This window comes from Vombatus ursinus, unplaced genomic scaffold (assembly GCF_900497805.2).
Source record: "Vombatus ursinus unplaced genomic scaffold, bare-nosed wombat genome assembly UNPS02014807.1, whole genome shotgun sequence".
NCBI lineage: Eukaryota > Metazoa > Chordata > Mammalia > Diprotodontia > Vombatidae > Vombatus > Vombatus ursinus.
Window position 1 is genome coordinate 48,671,101 of NW_020954585.1, and position 19,782 is coordinate 48,690,882.

The 19,782-nt window shown below is 37.1% G+C and overlaps 1 protein-coding gene and 1 pseudogene across 3 annotated transcripts in view; one reads left to right on the forward strand and one right to left on the reverse strand.

Moving 5' to 3' along the window:
- SDK1 (sidekick cell adhesion molecule 1) overlaps window positions 1-19,782 on the reverse strand; it is a 1,114,226-nt gene that overhangs the window by 346,074 nt on the left and 748,370 nt on the right. For all 3 annotated transcript variants that reach the window (XM_027874762.1, XM_027874760.1, XM_027874761.1), the window contains exons 7-9: window positions 16,947-17,058; window positions 16,094-16,284; window positions 8,380-8,463 (exon numbers count right to left, since the gene is read on the reverse strand). In XM_027874762.1, the coding sequence (XP_027730563.1) occupies window positions 8,380-8,463; window positions 16,094-16,284; window positions 16,947-17,058 (387 nt within the window). The remainder of the gene's footprint in view (window positions 1-8,379; window positions 8,464-16,093; window positions 16,285-16,946; window positions 17,059-19,782) is intronic.
- On the forward strand, window positions 19,646-19,764 carry LOC114052512 (annotated as a pseudogene).

Genomic DNA, 19,782 nt, shown 5'->3' on the forward strand with positions numbered 1-19,782 from the left:
TATCTATCTATCTATCTATCTATCTATCTATCTATCTATCTATCTATCATCTATCTATCTATCTATCTATCTATCATTGGTTTAGATCTGTGATTTCATTGGTGAAACTCCTGCTGAAGAAGTTGAATCAGCTGTATTCTATCAATTGAAATCTGTGATTGTTCTGTAACTTAAAGTCTTAGGGAGTTGCTTAGGACACTAAGAACCTTAAGTGATTTGCCCAGGGTCACAAAATTATAAAATATTTTAATTTGGAAAAAAGTACTTACTGATGTTTGTTTGTTGTTTACCCTAATAGAATGCAAGTTCCTTAAGCACAAAGACTTTTATGGGGAGAGAGGGAGGGATTTCTGTATTTCCAGAGCATAGCATGGTGCTTGACACAAAATTGGAACATAAGTTCTTACTGAGTTATTGATTGATTGAAAAGAAATGGACTGTAATGCTGCATATTGACGGTGCTAGTATTTGAATTGACTATACCAATTCTCTCTCTGTCTCTCTTTCTCTCTCTGTCTCTCTCTCACTTTTCCTCCCTCGCTCCTTGTTTGTCTGTCTACTTCTGTCTCTGCATTTAAAGATGACACATTATTGATGCTGCTTTGTGTATGTGAAAGCATGTCCTTGTTCTTTGTTAGTGCTTTATGAGATTATACAAGTGTGGATTAAGGCCTATAAGCAGATGTAACGATAGCTTAATGAGTGTCCTGCTATATACATTTATAAGTAAATCCAAGCCCTGGACTTGTGTGTTACCTTCTGAAAAAAGCAGCAAAAATGATTGACTTTTAGAAAGCATTTTCCTTTTAAGGAATCACACCCTCATTTCAGAGTTACATTGGGGAAAGCAAACAAATATTTATTAAGCACTAACTATGTGCTCAGCACTAAGGACTTTACAGATATTATATCATTTTATCCTTATAAAAATCCTACAAAGTAGTTGCTATTATCATCCCCATTTTATAGTTGAGGAAACTGAGGAAGAGATAGGTTAAGCAATTTGTCCAGGGTCATATAACTAGGTAGTATCTGAGACTGGATCAGGTCTTTCTTCCTGACTCCAGGCCCAGCCCTCCATCCACAGCACCACCTAGAAGCTATAGTAGTATATCCATACACATTATAGTATGCATTGATATAATTAGAACTTTATTACTTGCTTTAGTTATAATTTTTTTAAATAATAAAATCATGTCACTACTTTTAGAAGTAGGTCAGGGCATAAATATGAGGTAAATGAACAAATAAATATTGAAAGCATGATGGAAACTAAGCTCCATAAATCTGAATGGTTTCCATTCATAGATTGTTGGGTTTTTTTTGGGTTTTTTTTGGCAGGGCTAGAGCAAGGGTCTAGCTGGTTGGGGCCTAACTGTGGGCTAAATGCTCAGGTATATGATAGTTCTCCAAGTCCGCAGTTTCAGAGATGTCATCCAAATTTATAGATGAGGAAACCGAGGCCCAAAGGGAAAGTGATTTGCTAAAGATGAAAAAGCAAATATAGGGACTTAAACAGGGATTTGAACCCAGGGTGTAGGGTCATAACTCTAGGGCTTGAAGAGACCAGAGAGGCCATCTGGTCCAGTGCCCTTTTAATTTAATTTAATTTAATTTATTTATATATTTTACAAATAAGGAAACCTAAGCCCAGGGAGTGAGCAATGTCTTGCCCAAGGTCACATACATAGTGAATGTCAGAAGTAGAATCTGAAGGGTTCTCTGATTCCAAATTTAGCATTCTTTTTGTACCATGATACCTTCTGTATAGGTGAGGAATGATTTTGAGTTTTCAAATGAAAACATTTTTAATCATCTCTAGTACATGGAATTTCAGCAGGGATGGGGAGGTGGAGCATGTGGTATAGGAATAAGTGTGTATGTGTATGTTCGTGTGAGTCTGCGTATATATGTGCATATATATACATATATATTGGTATCCTGTGTGTGTATGTGTGTACACATGTGTTCTCATGTGTATGTGTGTATGCATGTGCAGGTGTATATGTATATGTACATATGTATGCATATATATGTGTGTGTGAGGCGGCTAGATGGTTCAGTGGATAGAGTGCTGGGCCTGAGTTCCAATCTGGCCTCAGATCCTAATAGTTGTGTGACCCTAGGCAAGTCATTTAACCTCTGTTTGCCTTAATTCACTAGAGAAGGAAATGGAGAACCACTTCAGTATCTTTCCCAAGAAAACCCTACGGACATTATGATCCACGGGGTCATGAAGAATAAGATATGATCAGAGCTTCCCATCTTTAAAGCTATCCCTCTCTTCCTTACTGCATGTTGCCTTTCTCATAAGCTATTCAGCAAGTACAGAAAGTTTTCTTTAATAAACAATGTCTCAGAATATTTCAAGATAATGGGTTGTCAGATCCTTTGCTTTGCTTTAATTATGTTCCCTGTCACTTTTTATTAGATTAGGAAATATAAAAAAAAAAACATGTATTTCAAAGGTAAACACACAACCAATTCATGTAAAACTCTCTAATAGCAATTACATCATGTAGCTTTCACAAAGAGTAACCACTTCCCATGCTACTAGAATTACACTGTCAAAATTAAAAGAAAGTAATAAATTATATGATAGCAATGCTCTGCTGAAAGGCCAGCTCAATGTATACCATAAGATATCCCAGGAGTTTATCCTAAAGAAATTGTGCAAAAACAGCACATGCTCCGGTTATGGGGAGAACTTAAGAATGCCATTTATTTGGAGATAACTATAAAAACATTGAGTGCCTGAACCATTTCTACATTAGGGCAATTTAAACTCCTGAATAGAAATCTTATCCCCCAAAATATCCCTTAGTATTATAAATTCTTCTTTCAAAATTATGAATATATTAAAATTTTTATATTCTCAGAATCACTGAGTTTTGTCGGCTTTAAAAAAGGTGGCATTTACCCAAGAAAATGAACCAAAAAAAAAACAATAAAAGAAATGATTCTTTTTTAATGCTCATATCCCCTCTCTCAGCAACCATATGCATATCATTATACTAGAGGTGAACAGATACCAAAGCTGAGAGTTAGAAGCATTCATCTTTTTAAAGAGCTCCAAAGAGTCTGAGATAATGTACACCAACCCTTCTCACTTTGATAATGAAGAAACTGAAGCCCAAAAGGATTGTGACTTGCTCAATGCTATAGAACTTGTTACTTGTACAGCCAAGACCACATTGTTTACTTTTACTCTTCATGTGAGGTGCTTTCCACTGTCCTGAAATACCATATTAGAGGATGTTTGAGTTAGCCAGGAGAACAGGGCACCAGACTGAAGATTAAAATTTATGGCTAGATGTCATGGTGCACACTTGTAATTCCAGATACTAGAAGAGGTTGAGGCTGTAAGCTGCCAGAGGCTGTCAGTGAGTCAATAAACATTTACTAAGCTCCTTCTCCATGCCAGGCACTGTGCTAAGCACTGTGGATACAAAGAAAGGCAGAAGACAGACCCTGCTCTCAAGGAGCTCACTGTCTCATGGGGGAGACAACAAGCAATAGACAGGATAAATTAGAGATAATCAACAAAGCGAAGGCAATATAATTTTTTGAAAACACTTAACATTTATTTTTTAATTACATAACAGAAGTTTATAGTTCCTTGTACAATCCTCCTTCCTATTCTTCTTTGTATTTTGAAACGTTTGTGTTTGCTGATTGTAAAATTCACAGCAACAAAAAAGAATGAACAAAAATACTATTGCCAAGTATTCTATTTTTGCTTGTGTGGTAAACCAGTTTATAGTCCAGGGAAAAATTCAGAACATAGAATGTTTGTTACAGATGGAAAGGACCTTTGAGACTCCCCCATTTTATAAGGCCCAGAGAAGTTGTGGTTTAAAAGATCCCATTTCTACAGCACTTTCTTTTATGTTTGTATAGTACTCCATCTACCTTATCTTATCTGATCCTCACAATAACCCTATGAGTGAGGTGTTATTAATTACCATACTCATTCTACATATGAGGAAACTGAAAGGCAAAAGAATTAAGGAACATAAGGAAAGGCTTCCTGAAGGAGATGGAATTTTATCTGGGACTTGAAGGAAGTCACGGAAAGGAGGAGTAAGAGATGAGGAGGGAGACAGTCAACAAAAAGGTCCACAGTCAGGTGGAGTGTCTGGTATGAGGAACAGCAAAGCAGACCAACAAAGCTGGATTGTACAGTGTTTAGTTGTTCAGTTGTTTTACAATTGTGCCTGACTCCTCATTACCCCATGTGGTGTTTTCTTAGCAAAGATATTGGAGTGTTTTGCTATTTCCTTCTCCAGCTCATTTTACAGATGGGGAAACTGAAGCAAACAGGGTTAAGTGACTTGCCCAGGGTCACAAAGCTAGTAAGTGTCTGAGGCCAGACTTGAACTTAGGAAGATGAGTATTCCTGCTTCAGGCTTGGCATTCTATCCACTGTGCCACCAGAGTATGTAGAGGGGGGTAAAATCTAAGAAGACCGGAAAGGTAGAAAAGGATGGGGTGGTAAGGAGGCTTAATTGCTAACCAGAGGACTTTATTTTTGATCTCGTAGGAAAAAAGAAGTCGAGGTAGTTTGTTGAGTAAGGATGTGACGTGGTCAGCATTGTGGTAAACAGTGGTGACTGGGAGTTGGCACTATGTTCAGTATTAATATGGTGGGTGAGTACCCAGGAGAAGGAGATTAGCTAATTGGCCAAGGAGGGGCAAACCAGCTGAGGCAAAAAAGTAAAGCAAGATCAAAGCTCCCATGCTGATCAGAGCATGTGAATGGGCCTGTGAGTAACTCTTGAACTTTAAGTACTGGGGGGAAAGGAGGAGAGAGAGAGAGAGACAGAGACAGAGAGAGAGACAGAGAGAGAGAGAGACAGAGACAGAGAGACAGAGAGAGAGATGGAGAGACAGAGAGATAGAGACAGACAGAGAGAGAGACAGAGAGAGAGACAGAGAGAGAGAGAAACTGATGAAGTATGCCACTTCATTTCTGCCACAGTCACATTCTTTCGCATCAGTTCCAAAGAAGCTGGTATTTTGGCTAAGGGTAGCGAGAGCTACAGCCTGATTTTCTAACCACTTAAGAGAATATGGCTGAAATATGGGGCAGAGTGAACACTCCTTGACAAAGAACATTATTATGGTTCTGCGAAATCATATTGAACGTGGGAAAACCATTTTGGGCTGACAAAGAATCTAGAAATCAAGGCTATTAATAGAAGAACTCCTATGGGCATCAGATGCTATTATCCAAAGCACATAGAAGGACACTAAGAAAGAAAATTTCGGTCACATGCTGGTCTCTACATTATTCACTGAAGAAATAATGTCATTCATCGTCATCAGAAATGAAGACTAGTTGTCTGGAAAGATAACTACCTGTGGTTACATGTATTACAAATATCATTAATTTAAAATATTCATCTATACTCTTGGATTCATAAAGTTAAATTTATCCAGTTAAAATGGAGTATGTTTATCATGCAAGTGCATACTAGATCTATATTTAAATTTTTTTTCTACCAGAATTTACAGTGCAGTACTCATTAATGAAATATTCATTAAAAGCTTTACCTAATCATATCTGAGGAAAACAATAAGAGAAACAACAGATGTTGTCCAGCTTGATGTATTGTTAGGTAGTAGACTTAACCTAAATAACATGTAAATATAGAGCTAGTGTAAATGCTAATGTTGTGAATTCTCACTGTGATTGTAATTCATCTGTCAAAAATCCCCCTGGGCAAATATGAATTATCACTAAGTGATGAAAAAGAGGTTGACATAAAACTGAATAGTTCTCCTTATGCACACTTGAGGCAGAAAAGTGGTAAGATTTCCTGTTAAAACAATAAAAAATCCATTTTCCTATAGCTTGGATTTGGCAGATAGCCCCTACCATCCTATTAATTGAAATTTACTATTTTTCCCCGAGCCTTTTATGTTAGGGGTCATCCTTTTGTAGCATCATAGAACCAGAAGGGACTATAACAGGATAGAGAATCAAGTCCTCTAACATTATGAAGGACCATACCTAAACTACTGAAGACTGATGACTGTCTAGCATATTCTTAAATGCTCTAAGGATGACAACATCCCTATTTCTCTTTTGTTTCAAATGCTTAATCACCTTTATAATTATAAAGTTCTTTTCCATCTTTTGTAACTCGAGTCTATTTTGGAATACAATGGAAAAACAGATAGATTTGGAGTCAGAGGACTTGAGCCTTGTTCCAGCCCTGCTACTTACTAACCATGGGACCTAGGGGAACTTACTTCTCTGGATTTCCATTTCTTCATCTCTCAGATGCTGGAGTTGGATGAGAACAGTGGTGTTGAACTCAAAAGGCCACTACCCTGTACATAAGGCTCCTTGTGGGCCACATATTGATTAAGAAAAATCACACATTAACATTATCTATGTTCTACTGTATCTTTGTTTATTTTGTTAAATATTTCCCAATTACAGTTTAATATGATTTAGGCCACACTTGGGAGTTTTATAGACAGAGATGATTGCATGTTTGACACCTCTAGGCTAGATGACCTTTAGGGTCCCTTTTGGCATGAAATCTATAGTCCAATTTTCATACCATGGATGACCCTGCTGTTTGTTCAACAACTGGAATGGAATTTTGGCAGGAAAAAGGGAAAAGGAAAAGAAAAAAGAAAAGCCCAACTGCAAACCATCAGGCTGGGTTCAGCTCTACAACACAGAAGAATCCTAGCATATATTAAAGCTCAATAGGACCTTAGAAATTATCTAATATAAAACTTTCATTTGAAAGATATGGAAACTGAAATCCATAGAGATGAAATGGCTTTCCTAAGGTCACACAAAAGTTAATGGCAGAGCTAGATCAAGAATTCAAGCCAAGGCTCTTTCTACTACATCATGCTATTATTCATCAAATCATACCCCAACTGTCCACAACAGTACATTTCTCTGTGTAATGAGGCTTTGCACATGACCAGATCACCTAAGATGGAGTCACCTATGTGGAAGACATCAGGGACCTGCATCTGGGAGAAGACATTCGACATTACCCTACATATGGGTGGGAACAGCCTTTTGCAACAGCTGCATAACTAAAACTGGCTGAGTCTTTAAAACTACCAGACTGAGACAGGTGCTCTCTCTTTCCAGCAGTATCCACCGAATGAAGATCTTATTCACCCAAAGCATGAACATCGTGCCCTGAGCTGAGTAGGGGGAAGGGCTACCTCTCTCCTTTCCCTTTAGGAACTCTGTCAAATGGCTTGGGGTTTAAGTCTGTTTCGTTTGTCATTTTCAGTTCTTGAAATAAGCACTGGAGTCCTAGACTGGGAAGCTTGAACCATGTGAAATTTGGAGCCAGGATTTCAGTGTGGGTATTCCTGCCAGCCTAGTAGGGATACCCTGCAAAGCCGAAGTGCTTGGACATGGGCCCACAGGAGCTTTAGACTTGAAACTTGGTGGAACTATGCTCTGTAGGAACTCAGTTAAGCTGTGAACCTAATCCCTTTCTCCTCCCCAAAGATTGCAGTGCCAAAAGTGCCTCTAAAAATCCAGGTGTTGAGGTGGGGGTATTGCTTGTATGTTTATTCGTGCAACACCTTTGAAGTAAATATTCCTTTGTAAAAGCAAAAAGAAAATATTAATGAGTGTTTGAAATAAAAACCTGTAGCAGCACTGTCATTTGTATATAAAATAATCCTATCCCCTTCCCCCACAAAAAAAAGCAAATCTTAATGTTAAGCTGTTAAATGGAACTAGGGTACTGGATATCCCCTAAAATTCAGGGAACACAATCAGTGGAGGCTTGAACCAGCAGTGACACTGAACATTTCCAACCCCTTTAAGGCTATCAGAAAACCTTGGGCAAAGGGTCAAAGTAATGCCTGACTTTCAGGCAGTGGGAGCCAGTGTAGGCTGGCTAGACATCTGGAAAGATTTTGATGATGGTATTATCTTGTCCTTAGTCCTAGAGTTATAATGGAGTTCTATTATAACAGTGAAAATGTTAACAACTCCATGCTTCACCTATCACTAGTACAAATAGGTCCCAATCTTCACCTTCCCATGCTCATAGCGAGGGACTAGAAACTGGGCTCCTGACAAGCATGGTGTAAATATCAATTAAAGTGTTTCAAAATAAAAGATAATCAACCTTTAAAGCACAGATTGTGAAGAAATAGAGACAGTTTGGCCCACTGGATAATGAGTATTCCAATATAAATACCAAACTACATTACTAAAAGCTGTTACCACCTAGCATGTGACAAAGCAAACAATTAAACATATTTCCAAATAGAATGCTAGTGACCTTAGGTCAAAGCTCTGCTTGGCAAAGGAAGACATAGTAAACATGTCATTTATCTTGGTTATACTCTTTTAATAGATTCTTTGAAACTTACCCATTGCTTGACACAAGATATCCACGGTTTTTTCCACTTGGGCTAGAATTCTGCTCTCAGGTTCAGCAGTAAAATAGGGAGGCTCTTTAAAACAGAAAGAAAAAAAATCACTAGAGAGGTAGGTGAATCCTTTTTATTGAAGGTCCTTAAAAATAAAACTCTTAATATTCTCAAAGAGAGTCAGTGATAAGTGTAGTGGACAGAGAGATGGCCTCAGAGTCAGAAAGAGCTGGGGTCAAGTTCACCTTCTGATGTATATTGGCTATTTGACCGTAGGCATCTCTCTAAAGCTATAAATTGAGAATGCATAGCTACATAGGTGGTACAATGGACAGAGCACAAATCTAGCCTTACCTACTTACTAGCTATATTACGTGAGACAAGTCATGTCCTCTGTTGGCCTATTTCTTCAATGTAAAATGGGGATAATAATTATACCTATCTCCCAGGGTTTCTGTGAGGATCAAATGAGATATTTGAAAAGCACTTAACACCATGGCTGGCACATAGTAGGTGCTATATAAGTGTTATCTATTGTTGTTGTTATTATTACTATCTATATTTTTGGAGAGCGCTCCCTCACCTAGAGTTCTCTGCTCAGATCAAATTACAGATCCAGTACCCAAAAAACCTTAAGATGAGTTTAAAAAAATAGGTGAAATATTATTAACATTGTATCCTTAGTTACTACCATTTACATAAACTGTGAATTCAGAGAGGATATCCAATGGCAATCTCTATCCAAGATTTCAGCCAGCAAATTAATAGTCATTGCAGAGGCTACTTTTGAGTTTATGAGCTTGAATCATGGAATATCTTAATTCACAGCTCAGAAGGACTATCCCAAGAGGTTCATAAAGGTTTATATTTACAGCACAGTATTTTATAGGATAGTTTGCTTCAGTATCTACACTAAACACCACCTCATGAAGCATGTCAAATAAAGTGCCATAGCACGTCATTGGGCCTATATCAGAGGAGAAGTGCAGCATATTAAAAAATTGTAAATGCCTTAGCAATTCAACTTCATCAAAACATATTTAATACTTGAATAGAATTCAAAATAACAACAAACTTTCTCTTCTCTCTTCAGAACAACTGGATATGTGCCTGGGAGAACAGTCAGCTATACCCCAAGATTAAGAAGGCAGACTTTGTGGAAATCTACCTGGGAAGCCCAGATGGCAGTGTGGAACACGGCCAGGTGGCTGAGTCCATGTTGATCTGTTTAGGCTGCCTGGCCATCGATGTCCTGATGCCTACCCTGGCCAAACTGTTCTCTGGTAGCAAAATAGGTTTAGCAGAGGGAATGAGGACCTTATCAGATCATTTGAACATAGTTAGGGCTAGAGGAGTAGGACTGAGACTGATTTATATGTACTGCGTTTCCTAAAATGAAGTGAAAATGCCACTCTATTGATCATGAAACTTCAGTGGTTTTCTATTGCCTTCCTAAGTATAGAATCTGCTACTAGGCACTTAAAACCCCTCAGAATCTGGTTTCAATCTATCTTTCCAGACTGATTTCACATGACCCTCTCCATACTATCTACATTCCTGCCATACTGGCCTACTTGTTGCTGCTCTCCACACACGATATTCCATCTCTCTCCATCCCATGACTTTGCACAGGCTGTGCTCTCCCTCACTCACTTCTTATGTTTTTTCATATGCTGCTTTCCTCTCTTTTTCTCTCCTCTCCTACGTATATTTGTAATGTTCTCCTTACTCAACTCTGCCTTTTAGAATTCCTGGCTCCCTTCAAGGCTTGGCTCAGGTACTACTTGTCTATATGAAGCCTTTACTGATGTCAGGCAAGCAGGCAATAAGTATTTATTAAGTTCCTACTATGTGCCAAGTACTGTGCTAAGTTTTGGGGATATGAAAAAAAGAGGTAAATGACAGTTCCTGTTCTCAAGGAGCTTACAATCTAATGGGGGAGACAAAAAACAAGCAAATATGTACAAGTAAGATAAAAAGGAAATAATAGTTGTTAGCATCCCCTGTATTACTTCATATATACTTTGTATTTACTTATCTCTGCATATGTTGCATTTCCCAGTAGAACCAAAGCTTTTCAAGGGTAGGACTGCTTGGTCTTTTTATCCCCAGAACCTATAACAATACTTTTCACATAGTAGGTACTTGATAAATACCAAATAGAAACAAAAAGAATGTCTCAAAAAATGTTAACCTCTGTAGCAAAATAAATAAAATAGATAAATAAATGTTTTATTAAACATAGAATTTCAGAGGGAAGTAAATTGCCATACTAGTCCCAGTTTATTCGGCAAAAACACAACAATGGCATGACCGGGTTTTCCCCAGGTGTTAAGGTTGTAGTGATTTCATTATCATGATAACAAAAAGCTGTCGAATTCAGTTTCTATGTGATAATTAATTTCTGGGCACTGTCTTCCAAAGCAGTTTATTTTCATTGTAATTTTGTTGAATACAGATAATATAACTTGGCAGGCTGTCTGTGTATCCTTAAAACAAGAACTTAGTTTAGAGGAAAGGGAGAAACAAATACTGAGGATTGGAAAGAAAGAAAAGAAGAAAGAAAATAAAGGTTTTATCTGGAGACAAAAATTAAGGATAGTGTTTTATAATTATCTAGATAATTCAAGGATAACAAATTTGCCTGAATTATCTACCCTGGCTGTCTCAGTGGTCCCAAATTCATTAGTTAAATGCATAATTCTCTATTTAGCTTTGCTGCATAAAACTAGCCTAAAGAAATAATGGAAAATATGAGTTTCTGGCTGGCTCAAGCTAATCCTCATTGCATACTCATAATTTTACCATTTGGACATGCCTCCACAATCAATAATAATGATATGAACATTATTTATATTCTAACTATACAACAGCTGTATCCCACGGAGGCCCTTTTACATAGGTCATGCTCCTAGAGTCATTATGAATGTAATCAGTCAATAACCATGACCACAATCCATTTAAAGGGAAGGGAAAATGAAAAAACATACCAAGGTAAAAATCAACAAACTGCCCGTGGTTTAGCACATTTTAATAATAGCAATGCACATTTATTCTTGAAAACCTAAATAATGACTACACAACAAATAATAAGATGTCTGCTGATTACCCTTAGGCAGCCACCCTTTTATCTCAGGAAGTAAAGTTTACCATTTAGGGTTATTCAGGTGGACTTAGAGTTGGAAAAAATCCTTAGAGATCACCTACTTTTCTCTTTCATTTTACAGGTGAGGAAAAAAGAGGTCTGGGGAAGGTTGAGTGATGACTCATACAAAATTACATAATTAGTTGGTGAGCACTTCAGGGATTGGCAAGGGAAGTCAAGAATGAACAGACCCGGTCTAAGAGGCTTTCCCTCTATATACCATTCTTTAATAATTACATGTTGTTGGGTACTAACCAAGAATGTCTATTTATTCATGAAATTCTCCTCCATGGTTACCATTTGTAAATCATTTCAAGCCTGGGGCAACTTCCTTCTGGGATGAAGGACAAAATTCCAAGGGTCAGCAAGGACTTTTCTTCGGTTTCAATTATAGTACCTGGGGCAGTCACATTATTAAAAATCAGCAGGCAGTGACCATGGAAAACACACACCTATTGGGAATTCAGTGGGCAGAGGAGGACATATGTAGCTGCCAAATGAGCAAAGTGTGCTCAGTTACATGGGTCACTAAGGGCTGCTCCTGTGGTAATTCCATTACTTTCTTTTAACTTGTATAGGTTTCATTTTCAGTCACTTTTCATCTCTCATTCTAACCAAATAGAAGAGGTGTTATGATGATTTTTCTCTCATTCCTCAGCTTATCACATACATTGTGTGATATAATAAAAGATTGTTTGAAAAATGGTTGTGAAACGACCATTAAAAGATTTTGAGCTAACCACAAAAAAAAAATCTGTTTTCATTTAGCTTAGCTGTGCACAAACTCTGACACAATCTTCAAATAGTAAGTGGAAATGACAATGTCTTTTCTAATTAGCAGCAGTTCTATCTAAAACTGCTATACCATCGACAAATGAACATACTACCCCTTGAAATATTTATAATGGCAGCTAATAAAACCAGAGTTTGGAACCATCTCTTTCGTCTTTGTTAAAACTATATGAAGAAATCAGGAAAGGTGTTTCATCCTCTGTGAAAAATTAAGATTTAAAAAAAAAAAAGCCACCATGCTCAGGCCTCCTATACATCTGTCTAGGAGATATGCAACTCTTGAAACAATTGTTGGTAACTAAGAGGATACCAAGCACATTTCTTGTTCCCTCATGTAGTATTAGCAATCAACATCAGTGATTCTCAAGGCACTCAAGAATTAGGTTTTCTGGTGTCAGGAGAGACATCAACAAAGATGAACTCTGTCTCTACTCTCATTCCAGGCTTTCCAGGACAGTGGGATGACCAGAAACAGCCATTCTGAGTAGTACTCATAGCAGAAACTAGCTTCTGTTTCTCCCCAAAGCTGTCAAAAGCTAGGGTGCCTGGATCTGTTAGAGCTATAGAGCTTAATACAGAAAGGGATCTCTGTTGTTTCTCTCTGTTTTTGTTCATCATTCCAACCATGGTGCTGTTGATCAGAATTCATAAAGTAGGATGATCCTATTGCAAGAAGAGAGTTGAAGGGGATATAGAGAGATAGAAGAGCAGATAAAAAGGAAGATAAGAGGGCTCATTTTATTTTTTTTCTCACATCTTCTCTACCAGTTCTCTCCACCAAGGCTAAACTCCTATTTTCATCCTTAGAAAACACTCCTGAAATTGTACTTAGTTCAGATACCATGGATGTTAAGTGTTAATTGTAATATTTACCACAGGTTTCTCTATTACTTTATAAACACTGTTCTATAAATTTAACATCTTGTTACTTTCTCAGTTTGTTCTTTGGTAAACTGGCCTGCAGCTCATTTATATGGCTGTAAGAAAATGTCAATGATTAACTTGTGCATTTTTTCTATAGTTTATATGTAAAGACAAATGAAACACCTTAAGTGCTTCTCAAATAAACATAAATGAATTATAAGATAGACTCATGCTAAAAAGCACCTGGAGTCAGTGGAATATATCAACAACAGGAATCTTTCCACTGGGATCTTATTTGCATTTTGCAGGATAATACTTTCCTTTGCTGGTCAGACAATGATTCATTATATATTTTGAACTTCAAATTTGAACATCAAGGGTTCCATTAATGAACCAACCTCTCAGACAAGGAATGCTCTCCAATGATGTAAATTACCACCCATCTCTAAGGTAAGGTCCTAAGTAGTTGCCTCAGGCTTGGAGAGGATATGCAACCTGCCATGTTAAGACAGGTCAGAAGTGGGATTTAAGCCCAAGTCTTTTTGACTCCAAACTCAGCACTCTATTCTCTACACCAAGCTGCTTCATATCTTTTAACTTAAAACTCATAAAAAAGAATAGCAGCAGGCAACACTTAGGTTTTGAATAAACACCTGCAACTCAATCATCTTTTTTTATTATTGTTATTCAGTTGTGTCTGATTCTTCATGATTCCATTTGGGATTTTCTTGGCAAAGATACTGGAATGGTTTGTCATTTCCTTCTCCAGCTCATTTTACAGATGAGGAAACTGAGGTAAACAGGGTTAAGTGACTTGCCTAGGGTCACACAGCTAGTAAGTGTCTGAGGCCAGATTTGGACTCCTGCCTCCAGGCCCAGCACTCTATCCACAGCTCCACCTATCTGCTCCTATCTGGTTTTATCAGGGTGAAATAAAAGTAATTGTTAGTCAATTTGTTTCTGCATTCTTTTACTGACTTGTTTATGATAGTAGTTCCTTTCACAACTTTATCACAACTTAGACTGCCAGGGAAGGCATAAGAGTTCTTTAAGGAGACTCCCTTTAATGACTGTTGGATATGGGGGTTACCATCAAACCCACATCTTCGAACTGAGAAAGATAATTTTCTATGTTACCTGAGGCATAACTTAACAGCAAGCCAGAAAATTGCACCTGTCACAATAAAATCTTATGAATAAGAAAAAGAATTAAATCATTACCATAAATAAATGGCATATATTCATTCATGTTTAAAAGAGAGAACATTGAGAGATGATAATTCTAGGAAATAAAAAAAATCACACAACAATTTGCTTTGGTATTTGGAAGTAATTGCAAAACTGAGGTTTGTATGATAGATTTTAAATATTAAGAAAGGAATTGTGATTGAAACTAGCATGTTGGCTTATAGAGAGAGAAGTTTTTTTTCCTCTTGTTTAAATTAACCATAAAATGTTTTAATACAATACAGACTGTCTACTAGAGATTTACAGATTAGAAATTTTAATTTTGGCTCAACTTACAGTGTGCTGTACTGATATAACTATAGATCAACTCTGATGAAAAAAATGCTTTTGCCTGGAATGAAAATGTAGGATTTCTATCAATAGCTAGTGGGTGCATGAGAATGGCTACTAAAAAAACCATCTCAGATCTCATGTATAGACTCGGCAATGATTTATGATTCAAAAGCAGCTGTTTCTCATGCTTTTAAAACTTCCAGCCTTCATTTTAAGTGATGACAGGTTTGTGTAGTGTCATATTTAGTTACTTTTCATATGCAATACACACTTCTTCCAATGATTTAAGGAAATGAAACATGCTTTAAAAAAAAAAGGCAAACTGTCTCAAACACTATGTTAATACCAGAAAGTTTGTTTAAACAATTTATTAGAAAATATTAGCTTTAAAGAAAACTGTTTTAAGACAAAAAATCATGTGATAATCTACTATTGTTTGGACAATATTTTATTCTCAATATTACTGCTTATTGAAGTGATGTGAATAAAGGTTATCATTATTATAACCAGTCTTCACCTCAGAAATCATCTACTTTATTTTGGGGGGAGGAAAGGGAAGACCAGCAGCTGCTTCATATTTGTCATACTATGGCGTCGAGAGAAAGCTAAGAAAGAGAAGCAGATTATAAGAAATATCAAATGTAGCAACTTAAGTAGAGCTAAAAATATTTTAGTAACTGAAAATAAAATCAATTGTCTCACAATTTAACCCAATCTTATCAATATCTAATAATGAATTAAGTGTTTCTTTGGTGATCGTAGACAACATAGTCCTTCAGGTATATATGCGTGGGTAGATTTTACCTAACATCGACAATGGTAGTACTCTATAAATGTAAGTGGAGAGAGCTATTTTTTCCCCTTCCTCTTGATTCTATAATATTACTTAGCCTATTCCCAGCAAGCATCTCTGCTCTCATTACACCATTATTAGTCTAGCAAGAAGCAATGTCAAATAGTTCTCCTACAAATTTTTTTCTAGGGGAGGGGGAGGATGTGAGAGAAAGAATGCTGACAATCTTAAAACCAGAAGTACAAATTAGGCTTCACATCAAGGTTTAATGGCATTAAAAGCCAAGATATGAGAATTGTATGATAAGGATTTTACTGTGTTTCATAAGCTTTATGATTAAATTAAAATTTCTTGGGGTATTAGGAATAACATCAGTGTTGCTATAAAGTATTTAATAGATTTGTATTCATAGAAAAGAATGATTGAATTAATTTGTAAGATAACCCCATTTTACCCCCTCTGTCCCCTTTCCTCAGAAGGAGTTGAAGTACAAGGTCAATGAAATGCATATTTAACTTTAATTTCTATTGTACTTCCCATATACTCTTTAACTCTAAGTGGAAATACTGGTGGATAATGCTCCCTGTCACTGGTTTTACCTATGATAGAAAGAAAGGCTTTTGCTCTTGCTGGCTCAAAGTCAGTTCCTCTTAATTCAGCCTCACAGATGTACATTCCAATGTCAGAGGATGTTGGGTTCGTGATCGTAAGTCGTCTTCCCAAACTGTGAAGTCCATTAGAAATCTTTACTCCATTTCTCTTCCAAGTCATGCTCAATTCTTCAATAGGTCTGTGAGGACAAAAATCATTACTGATTATCCTTCTGAATTACATTGACAAGCAATAAGGAATACATTTCATTCAGCACTTGCTCAACAAAGAAAGTACTTCAACAGCATGAACAATGGACATTGGTATATAATTCATTGATACAATTCTACATTCTTTACGTCAGGAAGCAAAGCTATACTCATCTCAAGGGTTATTGAATAAGGATGGGTAATTACTGTAGCAACAGAGTTGAAGTCCTAATGATTTGGTTTCTTATTTTAAAAACAAGAATATTAAAAAAAAAAGAACTTCGGTGGAACTCAACTGTATAGGAGGTACTGCCATTAGAACTCAGTCATAGAAATGATTTTACTATACAGAAAACACTACCATCAGAGAGGAGGGAAAATCAGTCCTTACTGGGCCTGAACTTCTCTTCTTCCCTCCAGTATACATGTGGAACCTCCATTATAACCTATAGATAGACTGAGAAGTGTGTGTATCATCTCCATATTTGGTCAAGGAAAAATAATCTTCTTAGTTTCTAAAAGGTGCTATATTCATAATGTAGTTAGGCAACAAGATTCTTTATTATTGGAAAAAGAACAAACTGTCTCAGGTTTTTTAAAAGCACCAAGTGAAGAATTAACATAAGGTTCTTATCCCTAATCCCCACAATACCTTGCATTGGCTATGCATTCCAATGTGACTTCACTGGTTCCTGCCACTACACTTGTATTGCCTGGAGGGATGACAATGACAGGAGCCATGATATCAGGTGTATCAATATCACCTATAAGGGAGAAAGAAAGTAAGCTTATGTAAATACCTTGAGTGTTTACTCAAATAAAATTCTACTTTGATGCCCTCCATAGCATGGAGACAACCCTGGATCCTTCAAGGCTATGTCAGTAGGGTAAAAATTCTAGCAAGTCTTTCCAAGTTGGAAAGGCCTAGCTATTGACCTGACAGTCTATATATCTGTCTGCATTGGGCCAGCCCAGATAAACCTGAAGAAGCTCATCATTAGAGGGCTGGTCACTAGGCTAATTAATTTCTTTGGACATAGCCATTTGTGATGATTATTTATTGGGTTCCAGAGAGGGTGTCACCTGCTTCTGTAGAAGACATATCCATGCTAATATCTCAGATTTCTGCACTTCTAAACTAACCACTTTGAAGAAAGAAACAGTGATAGCGAGAGAATTCCAAATGAAAGATCATGTCAGACCAAGCTTTTGTGAAACCTAGGAATCTTACACTTTCAAAATTATTAATCTTCTTATAGGAGATCTTGAGCATGGCCATTTTCAAAGGCTTTCATTAAACTATATAAGCAAAGTTCTTAAGTATACCGAGTCTCTTTTCATTCAGAGCACATAGCTCACAAGAATGTTTCCCTAGTGAAGAGAAGGGGCTATATCCTAATAGAAAGGGAACCTATTATGCGGTCAAGAGGTTTTAAACTGCTGAGCATTTAAAAAATCAAATGCTTACTGCTTTTTTATGATTTAAAGCCCTTCCTGTTGTGTTTCATCCTATGTGCAAACTATTTTAATAAGAGCTGCTAGTTTTCTTATTTAATGCTTAAATTTGGTTCCCTGGGGGTAAATATGTTCAATTAACAGAATTTTATATCAGAGCCATTTAAAAACCCTTTTCTTATCAGAAAAGTAAATGACTCAATTCTCAGTCTCCTTTGTAAAGCACCAAAACTGTAAATGATTTAGTTCATGTTTTGACAAGACAATGATTAAAAAAATTGAAGACTGCTCTTTTAGATGTCTAATACATACATAACAGCAAAATTATCTGCCTGCAGTGTACATAACAATTGTTTGGGCTGAACAGAACCATGCATTTAATTCAAATAAAAGACTAATAAACCATTTCTAAAAACAAAAATTTTAATAAAGGAATGTGAATGTATCAAGGAGAGAAATGAAATCACAGGAAATCTAAATGGTTTTATCCAATATTTGCTGCTGAAGAGGCTTGCCACCATTTATGACTGAACTGAATAGGAAACTGGCAAATGAAAGGCACTGCCCCGCTGGGCCTGAGGCATGATTCCAGCCACTGGGAGACCACACTAGGATAACATACTGGCTTCTTCTCAACACTAATTTCCCACAGCTCTCTGTATTCTTTCTTTCCCTGGTAAAGCAGTATCTGCTTTTCATCTCAGAGGTTTGCATTCATTTTAAATGAATACGCCAAGGCAGCGATATATTAGCAATAGAAATTGTTGTAACTGCAAATTCACATAAAACATATCCCTCCTGGTTAGGAGTTCCTCACTCCGCCTCCCACAGCAAGGAAGAATTGGGATGTTCACTCTTCCTTCTCTTCCGAACCCTTTGTACCAACAGCCAGTCAGTCCTTTGAGACTTCGTGCTAAAACACCTTGAAGATTCACATTCTCTACTGATTTTCCTATTGGCACTCTCTTTTTATGAAATGATAGAGCATGATGGACTGGTTATCAGATTTCTAAGAAGTGCATTCTAAGAAGCCCATTCACAACAGGGCAAAGAATGTGAAACGGATGCCAATCAAATGAACAACCTGCCAGTTGCCTGGGATAGTCACTGATGAGAGGAGATGACCTGAGAAGCTAGTATTTGCAAACAGTTCTAGGAGGTGAAGAATAACAGCAGCGGATGCTAAGAGGTCAGAGAACAAGGCACTAATTTGGCATTAATCACTGTTTCGTGGCAGCGGCAAAAATAGGAAAACCATGCTCAGCATTTGTCAGTTCCAGGGAAGAACGGTTATGCAGCCACTCAAAATCCCTCTGTCACATCCCCCCAAGTGCCGTCTAACACTATTGACTTCCTGTTCACCCCTAAGAGATTTCCTTATAAAGAAGCCTGGCCACTGAACAATTAGGCACTATTCCACATTACACTTTAGCTTCACTGACGCTCTTCAAGAATGAAGGATAAACAACACGAATAGTTTCTTCAAAACAAGCTTAACAAAAAGTTAGCATCTGCTACTCAAACATTAAACTAAAATTTAGGAAAAAAAAAGGAATAGAAGAATCAGTGCTCATTTTTAGTCGTACTATTAGATGTGCAATATTTGGGGAGGGCAGATAAAGGCCTGTGATTTCATGAATACAGAGAACTCCCAGTGAGGAAACTCATTTTACCAATGCATATTAGCAACCACTTTGTAGCTTTTAGTTTTTGTTGCCTGGGGTAATGAGGGATTAAGTTATTTACCTAGGATCCCAAGCGATTAGGTTCCAAAGGCAGGACTTGAACTGAGGCTTTCCTGATGCCATGGCCAGTTCTGTATCCATGATGTCATGCTATCTCATTATGTATGCAACATATAATACAGCAAATGTACTAAACACAATATTCAATAGATTGTAAGGCTATACCATCCTGATTGCACCTGATCTCATTTGATCTTGGAAGCTAAGCAGGATTGGGCCTGATTAGTATTTGGATGGGAAACCACCTGAAAGCAGGAGGTGCTACATGTTTAGAAGACAAGCACATGG